The sequence below is a fragment of the Pelmatolapia mariae genome, linkage group LG2 (genome assembly GCF_036321145.2).
Source record: "Pelmatolapia mariae isolate MD_Pm_ZW linkage group LG2, Pm_UMD_F_2, whole genome shotgun sequence".
Classification (NCBI taxonomy): Eukaryota; Metazoa; Chordata; class Actinopteri; order Cichliformes; family Cichlidae; genus Pelmatolapia; species Pelmatolapia mariae.
The window spans coordinates 13,664,316-13,685,670 of NC_086228.1; the positions used below are offsets into that span (position 1 = coordinate 13,664,316).

General features: G+C 39.6%; 3 protein-coding genes across 3 annotated transcripts; 1 reads left to right on the forward strand and 2 right to left on the reverse strand.

Moving 5' to 3' along the window:
* Positions 1-526: 526 nt before the first annotated feature.
* On the reverse strand, positions 527-2,172 carry LOC134633621 (snRNA-activating protein complex subunit 1-like). The gene has a single exon (XM_063482500.1). It carries the CDS (start codon positions 1,625-1,627, stop codon positions 527-529), a length of 1,101 nt encoding a protein of 366 aa, XP_063338570.1. The 5' UTR covers positions 1,628-2,172.
* Positions 2,173-3,250: 1,078 nt separating this feature from the next.
* On the reverse strand, positions 3,251-12,516 carry srp72 (signal recognition particle 72). Its single transcript, XM_063493381.1, has 19 exons — positions 12,398-12,516; positions 11,816-11,936; positions 11,482-11,602; positions 9,501-9,644; positions 9,228-9,339; positions 9,098-9,129; positions 8,670-8,794; positions 8,469-8,526; positions 8,232-8,363; positions 8,018-8,146; positions 7,428-7,500; positions 7,097-7,161; positions 6,867-6,962; positions 6,569-6,672; positions 6,329-6,406; positions 5,801-5,938; positions 5,592-5,629; positions 5,131-5,290; positions 3,251-4,277 (listed from the first exon to the last, which is right to left on the reverse strand). Exons 1-19 carry the CDS (start codon positions 12,495-12,497, stop codon positions 4,097-4,099), a joined length of 2,007 nt encoding a protein of 668 aa, XP_063349451.1. The 5' UTR covers positions 12,498-12,516; the 3' UTR covers positions 3,251-4,096.
* A 470-nt stretch (positions 12,517-12,986) lies between these two features.
* Positions 12,987-20,394, forward strand: leprotl1 (leptin receptor overlapping transcript like 1). Its single transcript, XM_063493405.1, has 4 exons — positions 12,987-13,084; positions 13,727-13,802; positions 15,759-15,945; positions 17,235-20,394. The coding sequence occupies exons 1-4, from the start codon at positions 13,069-13,071 to the stop codon at positions 17,349-17,351; spliced, it is 396 nt and encodes a 131-aa protein (XP_063349475.1). The 5' UTR covers positions 12,987-13,068; the 3' UTR covers positions 17,352-20,394.
* Positions 20,395-21,355: the final 961 nt, after the last annotated feature.

The following is a 21,355-nucleotide window of genomic DNA, read 5'->3' on the forward strand; positions in this document are numbered from 1 at the left end:
AAACTCAAAAAGGTTACAATGTGGTCTTTAAAAATTTAAATAAATCTCGCTGAGTAACACAAAAACAGGCTAAATTAAATAAATAAGACAAAATTTGTTCATTTTACAATTCTTATAGCTTAATTTTAACTATGATAAAAGTTTCCTCCTCATTTATTTTTTCGCCATTGCAAAGGTGGTACCTATTATATTATTCTCTCTTTCTATTTCCACCCGTGGTATTAAAATACACTTCTGGGTGATTTCAGAGGCTTAAAGCATGTAAGTGATTCATTAAGGATTACAAAAGGATTCAGACCTGCAACAGTTTATCATTAAATTAACGCAAAACACAGTTAACTGGTTTCTAATTTTAGATTCGAAAATGTATAGAAAAATTATTTTAGATATATTGAAGTCTTTCAAATTATGATTTTTTTTTTGTTATAACACAAAAACATTTATTTATAGTTTCTTAACTTATTCCAGTTGAACAGTGACAAACACAGTAGATTAAATTATTTTAATGATCTTCTCTCCTCCTCCTTCACATCCTGTAGGGCTCCGCCTGGTTGGTCCTCCTCACTGGCACCCCGTCCTCCAGCTCAGGAGCACTCAGGAGCCAGGGTGGCAGGTTGCTGTCCTCCTGTTTCACCCCGAGGTTCTTCCAGGTCCGGGCCCGGAGAGAAGGTGGTCTTTTTTTCTGTGGGACCCGCTGGACCTGCTCAGGCCGCGAACTGGACGAGTCCGCTGGCTCACCCTGCCGGTGCCTCCTGGACTTGGGCACCTTCTGAACATTGCTGTAGCTCTTCTGCTTGATGGAGGACAGAAGCCTCGCTCTTTTGCTGCAGGACTCCTTCTCATCTTCTTCATCCTCTTCTTCTTCCTCCTCCTCTTCTTCTTCATCTCTTTCCTTCTTGTCTTTGAGTAGCTGTGAGGTGAAAGTTTTGTTCTGCCAGGTGATGAACTCTGACATGCAGTCTCTCAGGCGTGAGGTGAAGTCTCTGTGGGTCATGGTGATCTGGGAACCCACCTCCTTGGTGGTCTCCTTCAGCTTCTCGTACAGGCTCTGGAGGTTGGCTATCTCTTCCAGGGTGTCTGCACTGATGAGCTCGCGCACCGCGGTTGTCCTGCTCAGAAACTCAGGGCACACATGCTCCTTCTTTGGCTTCTGCTGCTTCTGGAAGGTCAGAAAATGCGGCATGGCCGTGTAGTGGATGGCTTTGGATGCCACAAGCTTCTTGTAGATATAAACTACATCAAGATGGCCAGATTCTACAGATTCCTTGAGGAAGGCTTGCACGTGGGTCCAGTCCTTCAGAGCGAGCCGGATCATCACAGGTGGTTCAGCGAGCTGCGAGTGGTAGAAACCAAACATCAGGTACAAGCCCCCCACTCGGATCTGGTAGCTGTATGGAGGTAGGAAGTACTTTACAGCTGTGGCCAGAGTCACCCTGCAGAACCGCTTCAGTTCACCCGCATTGATGGTGCCAATGAAGAGATCAGAGAAGCCCATCTCCCTCCAGAGGGCTGAAAAATCCTCATACCTGACCGAGTCTATCTGCTGGAAGCGCCCCAGTAGCTCCTCCACATCTTCAGTCAGAGGGCCGTAGAAGAAGTCTGAGTAAACACACGGCAAACGAGGCATCGTGTCATCCAAAACCCACAGAGAATCACTCAGGCTGGCTGCTCCACAAGTGAGCTGTGGTCAAAGCAGGTGTAGTGCGTTGATGGCAAATTACCAAGCAAGAGTGCCCAGTAGTGGCAGGATGTACCAAGGTGCATCAAACATACTGGGCTCTAGCTTAGCCCAGGGGACGACTTTGCACAATGAGAGGTTGGATTTTTCTTAATAACAGCTTATTTTGACAAACTTAACATTTCCTTTATTATGACATTTTGTAAGAGTAAAGTAGTGCTATGGGAACCTCATGCCATACAGGTAGGTAGGCATGAGTAGGACCAGCATGGAGTTGTACAGGCAAAAAGATAGGAGGGTGAGCTGGACATGGCAGAACTGAAAATAAGACCCCAGCAGCTGTCTATAGTATTGAGTGTCCACTAAAATAAAAATAGAAGCGTTCCAACATCTCACCTGCTTGTTTTTATTAAGGTATGTACACGTATGTACATGTACACTATTTTTATTAATAGAGGTTTCACTACTGAGGTTAAAAATGATATATAAGTCACTTAGATCACTTCTAAATGTTAATGTTTGGTTTATTTCAGTGTTTTATTTGTTCCTGAGTAAACCGGTTTGGCTGTGATTAAAGTTAAGCTTCATAACATGTTACTCACAGTTAAATTAAGAGGGGACGGCAGTAGAAACTCCGGACCTGTGACATCATCACGTACGCTAGTGTTCCAATTGTACAAATCGCGAGTACGTACTCACCGAGAACGCGAGTACGTACTCGCGTACTTGAGAATTGAGAAACGGCCTTAGAAATGATGCACCAGTGACCTTTTGATCATGTGCTACTACAGCAAGTAAAATCCAATTAAAATCTGATTTTGGTTTATTCTGTTGTTTTTTTTTTTTTTTTCCCCTCAAACATGCTGGATTAAAATATTACAAGCACACCACGGTAATCTGATTTTCAGTATAATAGAAATTCCTCCTACAATAACAAGCAAAAAAGGGACTTTTGGAGATTTTAAATAAATGGCTACACATGTAATTTTTCTCTGTGACCACATGAGGGCTTCATATCTCACAGAGCAATAGAGAGATTATTCAGTATGAGAAAATTTAAGGTGCAGTTTAACTTCCTTTACTTAATTATAAAAATGACCTGTGTTAACCATTAAAAAAAACAAATATTACATTAACAGGGCATTTTAAAGCATTGCATAATTTAATTTCGGCTACATTTAGTCTTAAATGTCAAAGTTATCTTTTTCTTCATCATGAGCTGGATCATTTGGCTCCATCTCACATTCATAGCTGTGGTCTTCCTCTTTTCCAGCACATCCACTATTCTCCATACACGTTCAGTGTATGCTGTAATGACCCCAGGAGGTATGTTGTCATGGAAAATTTGCCCCTGAAAAAAGTTTCTGATCTAAGGTGAAAATTTTTTTCTAATGTGTGAGAGTAAGACCTTTGGAGTGATGGATAAAATTTAAACAGCAACCCATCTTTAAAAAGGCCTGCAGATAATTTTCACTAAACATCAACAAATACATCCAGTCTCTTCTATAAACATCTCCATTCATGCACAATCCCTCAAAATGAGCCATACTAGGAAAAAACTCACAGCAGGAGCATCGCTGTTCAGTTTTATTTAGACTTAACAAAATGGAAACCTGTTTGGCCAAAATAGTGTCTTTCTGAACACATGCATGTGACAGAATCAGAATCCTTTTGCTTGAATTCAGACAAATAAATTCAAAAATAAATATCTGTTACTTTACTGTAGCTAACTGAAAATACATTGAAATATTAAAGAAAGGTGAAACTGTCAGGTGGAGCTGGACACGCTAATACTGAAACTCAACAGGTTTAAGCACCATTACCCTAAATTCTGAACTTTGAGTTACTCTGCAAAAGCAGTTTTATAACTCCCCTAATTCTAATGAAGGATACCCGCTGTTTTAAGAGTATTTAACAATGCTTAAAATGCAATAAAGACATGACTGAGCTCCTTAATGCATACATGATTTAAACACTTAATTCATTTTTGATTGATCAGAATTTGTTTTTGCTTAAAAATAAAGAAAAATGCTAAATACAGTGCAGCTGTTAAGGTGTAGAAATATGCAGCCAAGAAGACAATTCAATGGACATTTAATGAGAATATGGATATCTGTGGTGTTATTGATTCAGTGAAAACAAATGCTGGTTTTGCAGAGCAACAAAAAGTCAATTTCAGTGGAACTGTCCTTTAAATCGTCAACTCTTCTTTTTCTCCTTTACTTTGTAAAAAAAATCAGATTCATGGTGTCGATGAGCAGCGGGGAGGATTTTGGTTTGATCAAATGACCTGAACAGAAAAAATAAAAGAAAAAAAATAAAACTGAATTTTAAAAAAAACGAAGGAAAAAAAAAAGCTTCTAAATTCTCTGCTGCTCAGATTTCAACAGCCTTCTTCCTCACATTGCTTCCCACTGTCTACCAGCCTCCTTTGCCTCCTTTCTTCTTCTTTTGTGGTGCTTTCTTGCGAGTGGCGCCTGAGGACGACGGTTTCTGCTGTCGTGGGGGAACTACGCCGCTGGCGGGGGCTGTAGAAGAGCCGGACGCAGACCCTGGTCTCGGTGAGGTAGGGGGGCTGCTGGCAGTCTTACTTGCATCCCTGAAGAGAGAAAAGAGCCACAGTGCTGTTAGAAGGGCCGGAAAATTACATTGCTGAGTTTGTTTATTCAGAATCTGAGTTTCCTTCTGTGACGTGGATGAGTGAAATAAACGTTTGATTAGCAACAAAGCTTTTGTTGGACCGTGTCTCCCACCACCTCCACTTTTCATGTATTTATAAATTCAGGTAGCAGCATGATGTTTGATAAGTTTATCATCCATGTTTGAATAACTGACTTTCAACAGTGACCTGCTCAGCCTGCCATTAGGGTCCAAGTCCAGCTGGTTAACGGCGACTGAACTTTCAAAATAAGAGCAATAAGTTGCATCTGCATCTTCAGACATCCTTGGGTGGTGCAACAACAGCATAAATTTTGTTAGGATTATTAATAAATAATTTTAGCTTCTGTAAAAGAAACTGGAGGGCATCAAAGAGTAACTTGCTCAGTTCGCTAATAGGGAAACTCAGGCTTTGAAGGGCTGTAAGTAGCTGGTTAATAGCAATTAAAATTTCAAAGTAAAAGTGAGGGTATGCGCAGAAAAATCTGTTGTAGATGGAGTCGTTCTCTCTCCCCTGTTCTGTTGGAGCTGCGGTAGTTCAGATGAATGGTGGCAGATGGATTTCTCCTTTAGGAGAAACTGAGAATAATTTTGTTCTCAACAACAGATGAGCCCTTCCTCCTGCAAAGCAGCTGCGGCTCTGATCTGATTTCAGAGTTAATTGGCATGAAAACAAAAGAACAATCTCAGTTGCTTTTCCTCCATTAGTGCCGTTAATAACTGGGTTTACAATTACAGGAAATTGCACCCAGACGCCTCGGCTGGATGTGCGTGTGACTGCGGAGTTTACTCACAGCTCTGCTGAAGCTCCTGCCGTCGCTCCCTGTGTGCCTTTTCCTATTTGATCCTTCTTCTTGCCCTTCTTCTTCCCTCTGTAGTAGGAGCGCTCCTTCATAGGAAGCCACCTCTCGGGGTCAGGGGTCACTTTGGGGTCATAGTTCTTGGGCAATTTTCCTAAAAGGAAGTACTTTATGAGCAATAACTAGACAAATAAAATATCTTCAACAGAGAAAACAAAAATAATCAGAATTATTCTCTTTTTCTAAGAGTGGTTTTAATGTTTTGGCCACTTAGTGTGCATCTGAATTTCCTACATCATTAATCAAACTCTCTTTTTCTCTAAGGAGAACAAAAAAGATACAATTAGATGTTTTTGCTCATTTAGAAGAAATAATTTCATGGCCTTCTGTATGTGTAAATAAAAACTTCCAGAACAGATTCACTCTAAATCTTAGCAAGTGATTGAAAGACATACCTTTCTTTTTCTTCTTCTTCTTTTTGATTTCACCATGGCTGTTAAAGAAAATGAAGGAGAAAAAAAAACAAAACTTGTCAATGTATCCCTCGTTCTTTTGAATGTTTTGTTTACCCCCCCCCCCCCCCCCCCCCAAAAAAAAAAAAACCCCAAACAAAACAAAAAAAAAATAACAGAAGTAGCCACAGAAGAGAGTAACAGACGTTTACCCTTGTTCTTTGGGAGGGTTTTCTCCCACGACTTTAGCGGCTTTTTTCCTGACGTATGTGGCTCCGTGGGAATTCTCCAGCTCGTCAACGTCCACGTTGAAAGACATGGTGTCTGCAGACGGTAGGTGTTTGCTGAGCCTGCAGAAAAAAGCTAAGGATGCAACAACTGCTGACATCCAGATTACATCCTGGTCTTCTTGGGTTACATTTACTTCAATAAGGTATGGATCATTTGTAAAATTAATAAACTATTTTGTCAACAAAATACCAAGCTTTGTTGAAAATGAGCTAAAGAAGGTCTTTTTATCTTTTTTGTTTTCTCTCTGACTTCCAAGCACAAAAACATTAGTTTCTCACAGAGAAAAATAACAAATCCTCACATTTAAGGAGCTAAATATCAGAATATATTTGAGATTTTTCACAAAACAAATGTTATTTGAGAATCCAAATATGTTCCAGTTAGTAAAAAACCATAAAACAAAACGGTTTAAGCGTCCATAAGTTGTATTTAATAATGTGAAAGGATACGATTTGGCTTTATCCGTGTCCACTAGAGAATATGCAGAGATGAGTTGTGCCAATGTGTGGACGTCCTTGGTGTTTTGTCTGTTTTGAGAAAAGTGATTTTTATGAAAACAGTTTGATGACATTTGAGGTATATTTTACAAAGAAACAAAACCAGCATCTGTGAGATTTAAAAAAAAGAAAAAAAAAAAAAGACTTGACACATGTTGAACCAGCCAAGTGTTTAGAAGGGATTTAACTCACTTCCACAGCTGCTCCAGATCACTAATGGCTTCTTTTTTCCGCCCATACTTCAGCTTGAAATTGGCAGCTTCTCTTACAAGAGCCAAATGTGTAGCAGATCCAGGCTGTGCAGGAGAAAAGACACAGTGGGAACACGTTCACACGTCTAAAATGAAAGTTAGACCTTTGAAAAAAAGAAAAAACTAACTGAATTCAAAATGCACACTTAGAAAAATGTTTGACCTATACACAACAGAAATTAAAGTGTAAAACAGTGGTTCAGACTTGCACAACACGAACCACCATCTGTGACACAAACCTGTTCAGACTGGTAATGCTCAATAGCTTGTTTGAAAACATCGATGGCGCTGTCGATGTCTTCTTCATGGGAGTACATTGTTACCAGAGCTGAAACCTGAAGAGACGATGACATGGTCAAAGGGAACAAAATACGTAAAAGTCAACAATTTTGACATTAACGGGGCATTTTAATTAAGAAAAACAACAATTTAAGAAAAAAAAAAGTCAAAGTAGCATTTTCAGTCTTACCATCCCTGGTTTGTGCTTGAACTCTTCAATGGACCTCAGGACATCACAGGCTTTTGTCACATGACCTGAAGACCAAACCATTCATTGGATTATAACACCTAATGAGGAGCATGTATCAAAATTAAACTGCTCAAAGTTTAAAGGTAAAAAACCTTTTGAAGTTGCACTCATTTGTTTCTTTGTTAATTATTGTTTCAGTAGTCAGGCGATAATAATCAATGTGCGTGTTTGTTTTAGGAAGCTAGAAATATGAAATACTGTCACGTCCACAGAGGAAAAAAAACCCCCCAGTAAGACAGAGCGGTGTGTGTGTTCGAATGCAGATCACTACCTTGTACTAAATAGAGTTGTGCCATTGTCAGTTTGATGCCAGACGCACTCTCTGGATTCTGATCGGAGAATTGCTGCAAAATAAAAAGAAAGATCAGTTAACAGACTAACAGAATTAACAGAATTAATGAAACTATTAATGACTGAGTGACAAATACGAACATTTTCATCCAAACCCAATAGTCTTGTAAGTGTTTTGGGGCATCTTTTTTTGTATGCCCGTCTTCACAGTTAAGCATCACTTTTAACCATGAAGACATTTATCAGTATTTTTAAAAACCACAGTGAAAACATTTCGTAGATGAATTCTTGTAAAAACAAACAAACAAACAAACAAAAAAACAAAACAAAACAAAAAAAAAAACAGTGAAAAAAAGCAAATCTTTCAGTACTTTTTCCTGTTTCTATACTTTTTAACATTTTCATTGAAGGATTTTTAAAGTGCGATATTAACTATATATTTAATCAGCTTTCACTACTGTGATTTTTTAGGTTAACTGGTGCATCATTTGATCATTTTCTCCTAATCAGACAAAAGGAAGAGAATGTGTATCGGTTCTGATAATAAGGAGCAGTGTGCATCATTAATACCTGGAGCAGCTCTATGGCCCTGCTGTGCTGCTTCTCTCTGGACAGCTGAGCCACCTGGATAAGGACCGGCCGTGGATGTCCTGGATTTTGAGCTTGAAGACTGGATGACAGCTTCCTGCACTGGTCAGCCTGTTAATGGGCAAAAGCACCATCGGTGTGAAAATAATTACCTATTATTGATTATTTTTCATTCCTCCTCCAATCACACCCGTACCTGGTTAGTGTACATGGCCAGCAAGGCTTTGTTGAAGTCAATGGCCTGCAGCTGTTTCTTTGCCAGCTTGTATTCAACACCTTCAGCATTTGTCAGCTTCACCTTTTTCTTTGAGTCAAACACGTTTTGGTCCTGAGGAAAGAGACTGAGCTTTAACACCAGTGTCGTGGCTGAAATTTTAATTTTATGATCCCTGTTTAGTGTCTGAAAGTGGAGATCAGGGAGGTTCAAACCCACCTTGTTTATGGTGATGATATTGTTGGCAGTCACAGCAAGCAGCCCCACGTCAGATGGCCTGAAATTAAATCAGAGAATTAGAGCAAGCTGAAAATCTATTTAACAACTTAATGCCTGCCTTCTAGATGCTTCTGAACTGTCTAAATGCATTCCCATCATCTTTTTTGGGACTAAATTTGATGCGATGATGCCTCAACTCACTTGAGCTTGATGACCTGGTTGTAGAGCTGCAGAGCCTCATCTGTGCGACCCTGCAACTGCATGACGTACGCCATCTGAGAATGGATGACGGCCAGCTCCGACTGGATGTCCTCCTCAGTCATATCCTGAAAGGGACAAACAAGAAATGATGGTGATTAGCTGGAAAACAGTGAAAACTAAGTGTTACAAATACAAGATAATTATGAACAAGCTTAGCATATCAATACACATATATGGCCGAAATATGATTACAGCAAGGTTATTGCCATACAATTTTTATGTAAATAATACATAAATGTAGAATATTTTACGACTTAAAAGTATGTTAAGAGTGGACTAAATTTCACTAGACTTGTGACATACTTCTGGACCATCGTTTGGGTGAAATTACTAGAAGTGAAAGTGAAATAGATCTCAAAAACACTTACAGAATCATCTGCCAGTGAGACTCTGCAAAGTTCTGTCAGAAGAAATGATCAGTTTATGTCAGAGATCATTACATCATTTTAAAAATACATCAAACACCAGCTTGATGGGAGAGACTGAATATAAACTGACCTTCTGCTTGCTGTAGTTTATTGAGGGCCTCTGTAAGCTTTCCTTGGCCAATCACAGAACAGGCAGCATTGTAGCAGAGCTCATACGTTGACTCAGGCAGACCCAGATCTTCCTGCAAAAGGAAAACATAACATGTTCAAATATGAGTTTATTCTAATTCTAATCAAACAACAGTCTGACTCCAGTTCTGTGCAACAAAGTGGAGAGAGTAAGTTTTTGATTTAAAAACTCAAATGAAAAGCTGATTGATGAACTGTGCCAATGAATGCTTACCATTGGAGCCTTCTCCCACTGACTCATTGCAGCCACCACAGCGGCGAGGTTGGTCTTCCTCTCCTCCTCGTACTCGTCCTGGGAGTTCCTGATCAGATCCGTGTAGACAGACATGCACTCATCGTAGCGCTCCAGTCTGTACAACTGCACAAAGAAAAGAGCTGGTTCAGATTAGCAGATGTCGTCACACTTCTCACAACAAGACGAAAATAATATCCTGTTAGAAATACACAGAAATTGCCAAAATACCAAGCTGACCATTTATTACAAATCTCTCATTCTCGATCACCAACCAACAAAACCCAAAACACTAGTGTGTTCTCAAAAGAATGTGTCACTGTAATAAATAATAATAGTAAATCACATAGACTGCATAAAGATAACAAGCTGATATTCACGAATATTGGGGATAGTTTTAACTACATTGAAGTTACTTTAAGACAAACAAAAATATAGCAGTGGCAACCCTGATGTCTCCGTTTCAGAGAAAAATTGTTCAATTATACTTTTGCTATCTGTTTTTTTACAATGTTACTTTACTTAACAACATTTAAATGTTTTTACAATCATGTTTCAAAAACAGAAGCCACATATTCAAACAGCAAGCTGTTTGCATTTATTGTATACCGTTTAATTTGACTGTGATTTGTTTGCAGTTCTGATGCTAGATGATCAGATTTTAAAATGCCACATATTAACAATCAGCAGCTTTAACCTCCTAGGACCTGGCGTCCACATATGTGGACATCACATTTTGGGTTATTTAGACCAAAATACTAAATCTTGCTCTACAAGGGCCTAATATCCACTTACGAGGACACTATACTGCCACTGTTCTATCGAAATTTTAAATGAATATCCTCATATGTGGCTCTGAGTTTTCTTAGAAACAAAATTTAGGTAAAAAAAAAAAAATCTGGTAATTCTTTGTTTTTACATTCATCAGGTCCCAATCAGACCGAATATCAAAGAGAAATTAATAATGCATGCCATGGAAGAGCTCAGGTCTTAGGAGGTTAAAGGCCTCAACACTTCTTCTAACTTTGCTGCTCTTTTCAACAAGTAGATGACCAATGACTGACTTCTTTAGCACAAACAGTAAATATACACTAAACTGTATAAAAAATATATTTAAAAAAAATACAGTAATATAACCTACTTCTATCAACTGCTCCCTTTAGGGATCATCTGCTTCCATCTCACCATATTCCAGCATCCTCTACTGTCAGATCAGCCCTCTGCATGTCCTCCTTCACTACCATCTATGAAACTTCTGTGGTCTTTCTCTTTTCCTCCTGCCTGGCAGCTCCTTGTTCATCATCCTTTGTCCAATATATCCACTATCCCTGCTCTGCACATGTCCAAACCATCTCAGCCTTGCCTCTCTAACTCCTATCTTGGTCACTCCCAATGAAAATTTTAACATCTTTGGCTCGCTCTCCGTTCTTTTAGTCAGTGCCGCCAACATCTTCAAACCATACATCATAGAAGTCCCCACCATCTTGTGAACCTTCCCCTTCACTCTTGCTGCTATCTTTCTGTCACAAATCACCGCAAACACTAACTCCACCCTGCCTACACTCTCTTATAAAGCTCTCTGGTGTACTGTGTGTTGCTTTGGATGACTGACCACAAATATTTAAACTACTCCAGATACACTACCTCGGATCCTTGCATCTTCACTGTTACATCATATATTCTGTCTTGCTGTATTTCTGTCTTACTACAAATCACAGTCTTATGTGTGAACATCAGTCCACTGAGGCTCCTGCCTGACCTCATCTGTCGACCTGTCTCTATTGCCACCTCCTTACTGTCCTTATACATGTACTACACTACCCTCACATATTTCTCTGCCCCTCTTAAAGCAAAATTCTATAGTGCCTTAAGGTCTTAACCCTAGCTTCATCAACTCTTTTCTACAGCTTCCATCAACTGTATGACTACAAACAGTAATAATATAACATAATATAAGTCTCACCACTTGACCGTAAAGCTCCTTCAGCTTGTCTGTCTGCTCAGGAGCACTCTCGATGGTCTTCAGGGAGCTCTCCACTCTGTTCAGCCGGTACTCGCAGTACGCCTTCTCAAACACCACCTCACTGAGTGGAAAAAAGACCCCCACCCACCCCCGAAAAAGGGTTTAAATGTGCAACACACCATAAAGAACAAACCTTACAAGACTTTTGTAAGTTTTTCTTAGAGCATGGCAGAATTGCTGTGAAACTATACACCGTTAGACACTTAAATCTCAACAGTGAACTACAGCAGTAATTTATACGTCAAGCACAGGTGAGTGACAGCGTGCCGCTTACCTGCCGAGCACCTTTGAGTGGGTGTTCATCACATTTAGCGCCTCTTTGAAGCTCCCATTCTGGATAAGGCAAACCACTTTACAGTGCAGTGCCGTCACATCGTCCCTGTTTTCGTGTAAAACTGCGACAGGACAGAAAGAAAACAGCAGTGAACATCACTCGCTATGCAGACGAACAAAAAAAGATTCGCCCTGACACTGATGTGATTGTGCAAGGACAGAGGAGGAGTGTAAAGCAGCCGCTGAACGTTTCCAGGACAGCCGCCTGGCTAATCATGGGTTAGCTGTCGTGGTTGGATAGGGACACGTCAGTCATGAGACAGTGGATTTAGGGGGCTAAATATTTTTTAACGATGGCTCAAAATCACACAACAAGTAGCTAATTCAGCAGGTATATATATATTATTATTACACATTGTTAATCAGAGCTTAATACACAAAGCTCCACCGGTGTATTTAACACCCTGACTGCCGTTAGCTCAGACACATGCTAACAGCTGGTGCTACTCTGCGGGAGCAAAGGGGAAAATCCGCCGCGTGTCCGCTCTCTGGTTCCGTTTTCAGAGTCGGCCTATATACCTACTTTTAGTGAGAGCTTTGAGGGCTCTGGTGTAGTCTCCATTCTGTCCGCAGCGGTTCACTTCGGTCCAAAGCGAAGCCACAGATACTCCTCCACTCGCCATCTCCGCTGAGTGGACGCTCTCGGTGCCGGAAACAGAATGTGTTTACATCCGGGACAGCAACAAATACGTTTATTAATTTTAAAATAATTTCTAGGCGGAATAAATGAACCGTAGTCATAAATTGCGACGCTCTTCCAATGTTAATAAAAGCATACTATTTGGGGGGCATGTAGTTTTTAATTTCAAAATGACGCATGCAACTGACGCATTCACGGCTAACCCTACTTTTTGTTCCTACTCCACTGAAGTGCAAACATAGTACTTTATATTAAACTACATCTATTAGCCTACACATTAAGGAAATAATATTTATGAATACTTTTGGAGGAGTTTATAGAATTCTAAAACGGACAGTTCTGCGGTGTCAGTGCTCTTAATTTGGGTGCTTTTAGGACCGTAGTGGTAATCGTCAGAATTCCTACATTTGTGTCAGCATATGAAAGCAGCACGGTGGGCAGGGTAGGAGCTACGGGGGGACTCGGTTTGCTTCGGTCGGACTCGGCTACCGAGCAAAGGAGGAGGGACTGTTGTCATTCGTCCGGGCTGTGTGGCGAGCTTTTGTCCAGCAGAGATGGCCGGGATTAAAGGTAAGCAGCAGGAGATTTTCATTCCCTTCAGAAAGCTTCTGAACTCAGCCTCTGTTTATATAATTTCAACAAAATGTGCACGAGGCATGTTTGCGCGTTTGTCACGCTCAGATAAGTAACGATAGAAGGAGTTAGCGCAGGGCCAGTACTGACAGACGTTAGCATTAGCTCGGTGATGAACCTGCACTGTTTCGGTAGAAGCAACCGCAACATGGCAGAAATAACCAAACCAACTTCTGCGTTTCGTAATGAAAACAATGTAGCAGTGCAACGTGCTGCATTCTTGCGCCACAGTTAACGCCATTCTTGTTTAATACTACAACAACGCAGAAATAACCGTAACGCTAATGCTAGCTGCGCCTTAACTTCCCACAGGCGCTGACTGATTCTAGGCAGCCGCTGGGATTTTAATTGAATTTAACCAGTGGCCGCACGGACTCTATGGCTGTCTGGGTTTAACGTGGACCCATGTTAGCAGGGTTTATGCTGCTAACGTAGCTGTCACACACGTGAAATCAGCCGATTCATCACATGGTAGCTCCAAGTCTCCAGGGGCCCTGCAGCCACCATGAGATTAGTGATTTCCTGTGGATATACCCTGTGCTAACACTGGGGTCCCCCTATCCTCTGCTTCTCTTGCAGCTCTCATCAGCCTTTCCTTTGGAGGGGCCATCGGCCTCATGTTCCTCATGCTTGGATGTGCCCTCCCTGTGTATGAGTGAGTATAACCATCACAGACCATGTGAGCCTAGTACTTCCTGGCACCTTTGATGATCCCGTCACAGCTTTAACTATAGCTGCATTCATGACCAGATTAGCGTTCTTAGAACGTCCAGAGCATAAGGACACCATATAAAACCAGGGAAGTGTGACAGAACCTGACCACTTTTAGTGGAGGAAAGCAGGAATGTATTAAATTAAGCAATTATCAGAGTTACAGGCTCCCAAAGTACATAAATGTGGGCTGAAATTTGGTACTTTTCCCTTTACCTTATTTTCTCATGGCTCTTTGAACGATCATAACTTTTGGTTAAATGTGACTCACATCATCTTCACGTGTCCCCCCCCCCCAAAAAAAAAAAAAAAAAAAAGAATAACAAAAAAATAGAGGTAAGTTCAACATACCCAGGATATCTTTTCATTTTGTGGCTTAATTCATCCTAACATTGCCAATCAGATGTAGTGGTCATATGAAGGTGTTTGATGATTAAATAATCCTGGGTTTTCAGGTCTATGAATGTACACTGGCAACAAACGGAGAGAAAATGATCCTAGTAGAGAAGAGTGAAGAGGTTAAACATATGATGTATGTGATAGGAAAAGTGCTGTGTTAATGTGTTCATGTGGCTTTTAGTCTAAGTGCAGTTAGTGGTTTGTTAGACTGGAGAAACTCTACACATGCAGTCTGTGTAAAGATAAGAAGGTAAACTGGAAAAAAAAACATGTTGCACAATTATTTCGGGATGGGTAGATGTGGTAATAAAACTGTATCATTTTCATTAAATTGGTGTGCTGCTTAGATGTTTCCCGATGGTGTTCAGGACAGTTTTAGTCTTATTCTTGAAGCTGGAATCTTGATGGTGTTAAATGTTCTAAAGGTGTGATTTAAACCAGTAAGTAGGCTGATTTACTGATGCTTTTATGAAAGTAAGGCTGTTCAGTTTTGGCAAAAATCACATTTATTTTGGCCATTAATGAGAAATGGTTATTTGTTAGAATTACTCACACTCTGGAAAAACAGTGGCTTAACAGTAAAAAAAACAGTAAGTACAAGCTTACTTTTTGCCATCAATGTTAATTATAATTCACCTTAATAAGATAAATAATTAATTAAATATATGTGAACTGAACTAAACCTGTAGCAAAAAATAAATAAGCATCTATCTCAGTTATATTGTTATAGTAATCTGTGTATTATAATTTTAAGTGATGTGTAATTGCACAGCCTTAATTCTAAAACAGGCTTTGTACCATAGCACTTTATAAAGACTGATAGGATAATATAAGTTCTTGCAGTTTGCAGGATAACTATACTCTGTGCTTACAAGACAACCTGATCAGCTTTGTGTGTGTGCACACCATCACACCTCTTGGTTATTATTCTAATGAGTGCAGACAGTTTCTCATTTGCTGTATGTGGGATGAGCAACAGCAACATATTTGGCCTTTTTTCATCTAATTTCCATTTCAGCCATTGTATTTACAGTAAATAACAGCTTCACTTCAGCATAATGCGTAATTATCAGCCTATAAGTGACAAGAAAATGCGTAATTCCTTGGATATATATATAGCACTATGTTTTCCACACAGTTTTATTTTTACAGTTTTATTTTTTTGTTCGTTTTTTTGTCAGTGAAATATCTCCCCAGGTACAGAGCTTTCTCGCAACTGTATAATAGTCTAGCTCTTTGAGATTCTTGTCAAATTACATGCTAGTGTTAAAAACAATATAGATGGATATGTTTTTTGCAGGTCTGCATCTGATCTGTATTCCAATCTAGAGGTTACAGAACTGTAGCTCTTGCCTCATGAAAGAAACCCCTTAAGTTGGCGTGTGGAGTGCTCAGCAGCGATTCCTTCTTTATCCTTCGATTCACTTCACTGCACCCTTTGTCATCATAGCATGTGGGTGTTTATGTCCCCTGTTTCTCTCGCTTTTTCGCCTCTCTGCAGCAAATACTGGCCTTTGTTCCTGCTCTTTTTCTACATCCTCTCTCCCATCCCTTACTGCATCTCGCGGAGAGTGGTCGATGACACAGACTCGGCCAGTAACGCCTGCAAAGAGCTGGCCATCTTCCTCACGACGGGCATCGTCATCTCAGCTTTCGGCCTGCCAATCGTCTTCGCAAGAGCTGAAGTAGTAAGTAACTGAAACCTGTTAATTCAGTGTGTACTGCATGGTTATTTAAAGCAGTGGTTCCCAAACCAAGGGTTTGGACCCTCTGCATTGGGCTTACTTTAAATGTTCTGACTTTTGTCTGTTTTTCAAATTATAAATTACACACAACTATATAAGGGTTTAGTTTTAAGATAAGCAAAAAGCAACATCAGCCAAAACATGAAAAAAACTGCCTTGCTCAATAAAATAAATACAATGACACAAAACAAGATGGCTAAAAAAAGCTATACAAAAGTATCACAGAAGTATGGAAAAATGGCGAAAGCAGAAGAGCTCAGTTAATCAAAAATCTAAGTGTAAAACAATAAAGAGCTAAACTGACAGATAACTGCAGGTATTGTGTTGTGAGGTCACAGACTTCCTGTATCTTTCAGTATTTACGCCCAATGAAGTGACAGTTTCATTGTGTGGTGAGCCAGCAGGGCTAATTATAAACAGATTATATTCACCATCAGCAAGTGATAAATGACTGCAAAGGTGCTGCAAACAGCATCCAGTGTTTCAAATGATTGTCAGTTGTGCAGATAAATGCAGAGGTTCTGCAGTTCTCTGTGAGCGACATGCATGCAAGCACATCATTTCTTAGGGCATCTTAGGTAGCGTGCTGGAGCTCAGTCATTAGTTTGAGGAAGTCTGATTTGACTTTCTGGTCCTTAGCAGTCTCTATACAGTTTCTCCAGCCATCCAAAAAAAAGATAGTAGACTATATTATATGCAATTTGCTTTAAAGCATTCATGACACAGCTTGTTGCAAAGAAAGAAAAAAAGAATATCACCAATTTTGGGTTATTTTGGTTTTAAACTGGCCGAAAGCAGCCAGCAAAGGGGCCTAAATAACATAATCAGTTGAATTAATTAAAAGAACAGTAACGTATGCTATGAAATGATCAGGGTGCACAACAGCGTATACAGTCTTTAATCTGATTTTTAAATATGATTTCTTAGTTAATGTTTACTGCACCAACTGATTGGACAATTTAGCAACTGCTAAATACCGCTTGTCAACGAGTCACTGCCTTGTTTCGTAAATGGTGGAAAGCAGTGCAGCAAGGGTGTGTGTGAACGATTGTCCAACTTTAACTGTCAATTGCTTTTTTGTCCAACTCTGAAAAAGTGCTTTGCATGTTAATGATTTAGAGCTGAATTCTACAGAAAGCAGGTCTTTAAATCAGCAAAATAAAATGTCTCAGTAACCCAAATAAGCTCTGTAGCATTCAGCATTCACCTGAATTTCCTTTGTCACTTTACAGATTGCCTGGGGAGCATGTGCGCTTGTGCTAACAGGTAATGTAGTCATCTTTGGGACGATCCTGGGCTTCTTCCTGGTCTTTGGATCCAACGATGACTTCAGTTGGCAGCAGTGGTAAAACGGCAGCTGGAGGGGGACCTTAGTCTGAACTGTTTTTATTAGCGTTACAATTATTATTATTATTACTGTTATGGTATTACCGTTCTTGGTTCTTGTTGTTATTTATATGATGACCGCCCATCCATAGACTCACATCAAACCAGTGCAATACTTTTTTTTTTTTTTTTGTTTGTTTGTTTTGTTTTTACCACTCGCATCATGCTGAACTGACACAAGTGGGATGGAAAATGCTGACTTTCAGTTGGATTTTTTCCCATTTTTAAGTTTGACTCTTTCTGACTTCTGTGCTGTGAGTCTTTGTTTTCCATCTTTTTGTATGTGTCCACTTTATTTAAAAGATTACAAGCTGGTGAACAGCTTTTACAGTGTAGTATCTTTGAAGATGTGTTAAAAAGAATTCAAAATGAATGACCAAAAGGATACGGTCAGTGATGTCTGGCCTTCTTTTTGCAATTAAAAACACTGGAAGGAGCTTCTTCTTTGTGAAATTAATGTAAGTCAGCTGGAAATTGAGGAAAAATCTGCACAATATGAGCCAAAATTTCATCAGACACGTCTCTGTTTCATACAGGTCTTACTGGATTTAAGTGTCAACAGTTCAGCTGATATAATGCAGGCTTTTCTCAGCTTTCAGTCAGTAAAATGTGAACAACACTAAGCTTGAGTGTTCTTGTGAAAGCAGCGGGCTGTTATTGCCACCAACAGTACCTAACATGCGAACTCCATTATGTGTAAATGTGATATAAATCTTTCTCATGACACAAAGTGAGGAGGTGGTGTTCAGGAGCAGTGTTCAAGGATTCATTTTAAACTCTCTCTCTATCACACCAGAGATCAAATTAAACTGACTTAGTGATTTCCCAGGTGCAAACATGGCGGGCTGCTTATTCACCAGGTTTTTCTGCATCCAATCGGCTCGTATTCCAGTTTGTGTGAGTTAGCGTTTTTCTGTTAGGTCAAGAAAGCATGCAAAGCCTGTAGCAGCCGCCAGCTAGCATTGGATTAGCTCAAGGACAGCAGCCTTGTTGGAAACTCGGCCAAGCTACCCTAAGAGCCGGGCTACTTATAACCGAGGCCCAGTCAGTCATTTAACAGCCTTTAAGCTTTTGAACGCGACTCCCTCAAAGTGAAAGAATCCAGTGACTTTGCTCTGCATTCCAGCTCTGGCACATACTGTATTTCCTCACACCAGCAGAAAAAAAAGAACAAAAAAACACACCGTATGATTAAAGTTTGAAAGTATTGGGTCGTGTAAATAAAGTCTGCATGCTGGTTTATGTAATCTGCTGCAGCTTCTTGATAATCAGGGCCTGCAGTCAGTCAGGTGCAGCGCCTCAGACTGCTGTTACATTTAAACTGCATTAGTGGTGACTAAATGAGGAGTAAAGCAAATGCTACCCTGTAAAGAACTGCAGTGACTAATGGAGCTTCAGGTGTGTTTTGTTGCTTTCTTTGGGTTTTTTCTTTTTGTTTTTTTGTAGCTGGCACTGTTTGCAAATCTCTGAGTTTCTCCAGCCATTACAAGAATCAAATGTTTTGTTTCCATGCAAATTTCCAGTGGACATCTTCACACGTTTTGGCCCTCAATCAGTTTAATTTCCATATTTAAATCGTATTTTTAGGGTTTTAGAAGCACACATCCAGCAAATAAAACAGAAACAGTTCTACAGGAATTGTTTAGCATTTTGGTGAACTCGCTCACATGTCTTGCATATGAAGCTAGACGTGATTGATTGCTTATCATAAGGACTTTCACAGGAGGACATCTGGGCTCTGAAAGAAAACCAAGCCTGTCAACAAGTCCAAAGTTCAGCATTAATCAGAATTTACTGAATTTGTTTTAATCCATACACAACTAAAGTTTAAAGCTATTTGTGATTTTAGAGTTAGTTTTTGAGCTCTAACTACTCTTTGTTAAGAAATATTGGTAATTTTCTATTTTAGTTTAATTTCCCTTTACTTACAATTTAAAAAGTAAACTTTAGGTATTTTAGCAGAGCTGTATTATAGCTGTGTACCCCCTTGTTCCAGTCTTTAATGGTAAATTAATTAGATCTGTATTTGAGCTTTGTCAAATCAGACTTCGAGTATGACTCTTACAGTATTTCCTGCATTAGTCAAAGACCATCCAAGAAAATCATTAGGAACCATTTGAGTGAACCTCTGGCTGAAAAATATGGGCTGACTGACATTTGTGCAGGGTTAATTTGAACTTGTGATCACAGAGCTCATGTTTCCGGCCTTCGTTCAGCCCTACGAAAGATACAAATATTTTTAAAAGGAACACATTGACGGCAGATTTTTGTTTTATGTTAAAAACATGCTTTAAAACGTACTACTGACATGATTTGTGCGTATCACGATGTAATCCCATGAACGAATCCTCTGGTGGTAGTCTGTGAGCCTGTCTGTGGTTCAGACAAGCAGGGTAACTCTGCGTGGTGTTTCTGGGACGTGCGCATCTGTATGACACGTTTAGCTAAACGTGTCAAATGTTCTCAGATTTTCTGTTTTGTAGTCTGCCGTTAATTCTGAACTGTCAGTCTGGCGTGAAGATGTGGGATTATTAGGTTTCTCTCACAGATCTTTGAAGGATGTTGTATTTATTTATTTCACTGGATGCTTTGTGTCAAGGTTCAACGCCATTTTCTATCTCAATTGTTATGTTGAAGATGAGGAAGTCAGCATGGTGGTTTCTTTTTTTTTAATAAACGCCATTTTTGAAAGTCTTCTTCATTTGAATGACTACAGATGCATTTCACTTAGCTTAGCACAGCTGTATCAGGTGGAGAGATGTTGATTTGTCTTCAGAGGGAATAACTGAGTGAGTGATGTTGTTAAGAGACGCACATGAGTGTGAGGGAAAAAAAAACAGCAAAAACTTCTCATAAACCCTCTGTAGGTTGCAAAAAATAGTATTCTGATATGCTTAACATTTTCATAGTTATTTTTAAAGACACAGAAACACGGACTCCGATGTCTTCCAGTGTCTTATTTTTGTCTAACCAACTGCACAAAATCCCCCAAATATCCAGTTCACTCTTGTGTAAAATAATAAAAAGAAGAAAGGTGTCACTTCTCAGAAGTTTGGTAAATATTTCCTGATTGCTTTAAAAACGTATAAAAAAAATATCTCCCAGTTAATTTTCTAGCTCTGCAGTTATGAACATAAATTTTGATAGTGGCAGAACTTTTTTTGTTTCACTTTCACTTTTTATTCAGATCCATTCAGATAATCAAGTCCTGATTGATGGCGATCCATGCGGGATTATCAGTGCTCCACATTGATCAGTTTGTGGGTTCTTCTCCTGCCTTTTTAGGCCTGATTGTAGATCCAAAATGGAGATCTCCGAGCCTCATAGCTATCTGCTACATTTGCTTTGTGACATGGTGCTCCATTATGGTGGAAAATGTACAGATTGTCACCAGAAAAAGCAAACTAAATAAATAATAGTACCAGTTAATTAAAATATCAACTCATTTTGATTATTTTTTAAAATAATTTCAATATTTTATTATTTTATTGTTCCTTTGCTGGGCTTGTAACAAGCTTTGTGGCTGTCTTCATTTTAAATATCCATGAATGTAAACCTAATCCAAAAAATGTCTTTGATTGTACAAACAGGGAAGTAAAGTGGCTCTTAGAGGCAGTGTGTCTCCCTCTGGTGGCGGAAAAACTGGACCACAGGTTCGAGAGCGAACCACAGTCCCCTCTCGAGGTGTCCAGCTCTATTATATAAAGCAAGAGAAAGGATTTAGGAAAATAAAGACAAAGCGTCTCCTTTATAGACATATGAGCACCAATGCGCCGCGGCCTCACACCGCTGAAGGTAAGTTTGTCCTAAAAAGTTCAAGACTTCCTTTAGATGACCTCAAATAAATGGAAAAGCTGTGTATCACTTACAGAGAAGGCTTTTTCATGTTTGTAAAGTAAATAACAGTCAGTGACCTGAACACGCTCACCTTCACCAAGGCTGCACAGTCCTCTGGATTTTTTACTTG

Bases quoted from the DNA above. Each gene is read 5' to 3' on its own strand.
- LOC134633621 (XM_063482500.1), bottom strand. From the start codon at position 1,627: ATGCCTCGTTTGCCGTGTGTTTACTCAGACTTCTTCTACGGCCCTCTG.
- leprotl1 (XM_063493405.1), top strand. The intron at 13,803-15,758 runs GTGAGTATAACC...GCCTCTCTGCAG, and splicing joins TGTGCCCTCCCTGTGTATGA to CAAATACTGGCCTTTGTTCC. The intron at 15,946-17,234 runs GTAAGTAACTGA...GTCACTTTACAG, and splicing joins TCTTCGCAAGAGCTGAAGTA to ATTGCCTGGGGAGCATGTGC.
- srp72 (XM_063493381.1), bottom strand. From the start codon at position 12,497: ATGGCGAGTGGAGGAGTATCTGTGGCTTCGCTTTGGACCGAAGTGAAC. The intron at 8,364-8,468 runs GTGGGTTTGAAC...CTCTTTCCTCAG, and splicing joins ATATCATCACCATAAACAAG to GACCAAAACGTGTTTGACTC. The intron at 5,939-6,328 runs GTATCCTTTCAC...TTTTTTCTGCAG, and splicing joins GACACGGATAAAGCCAAATC to GCTCAGCAAACACCTACCGT.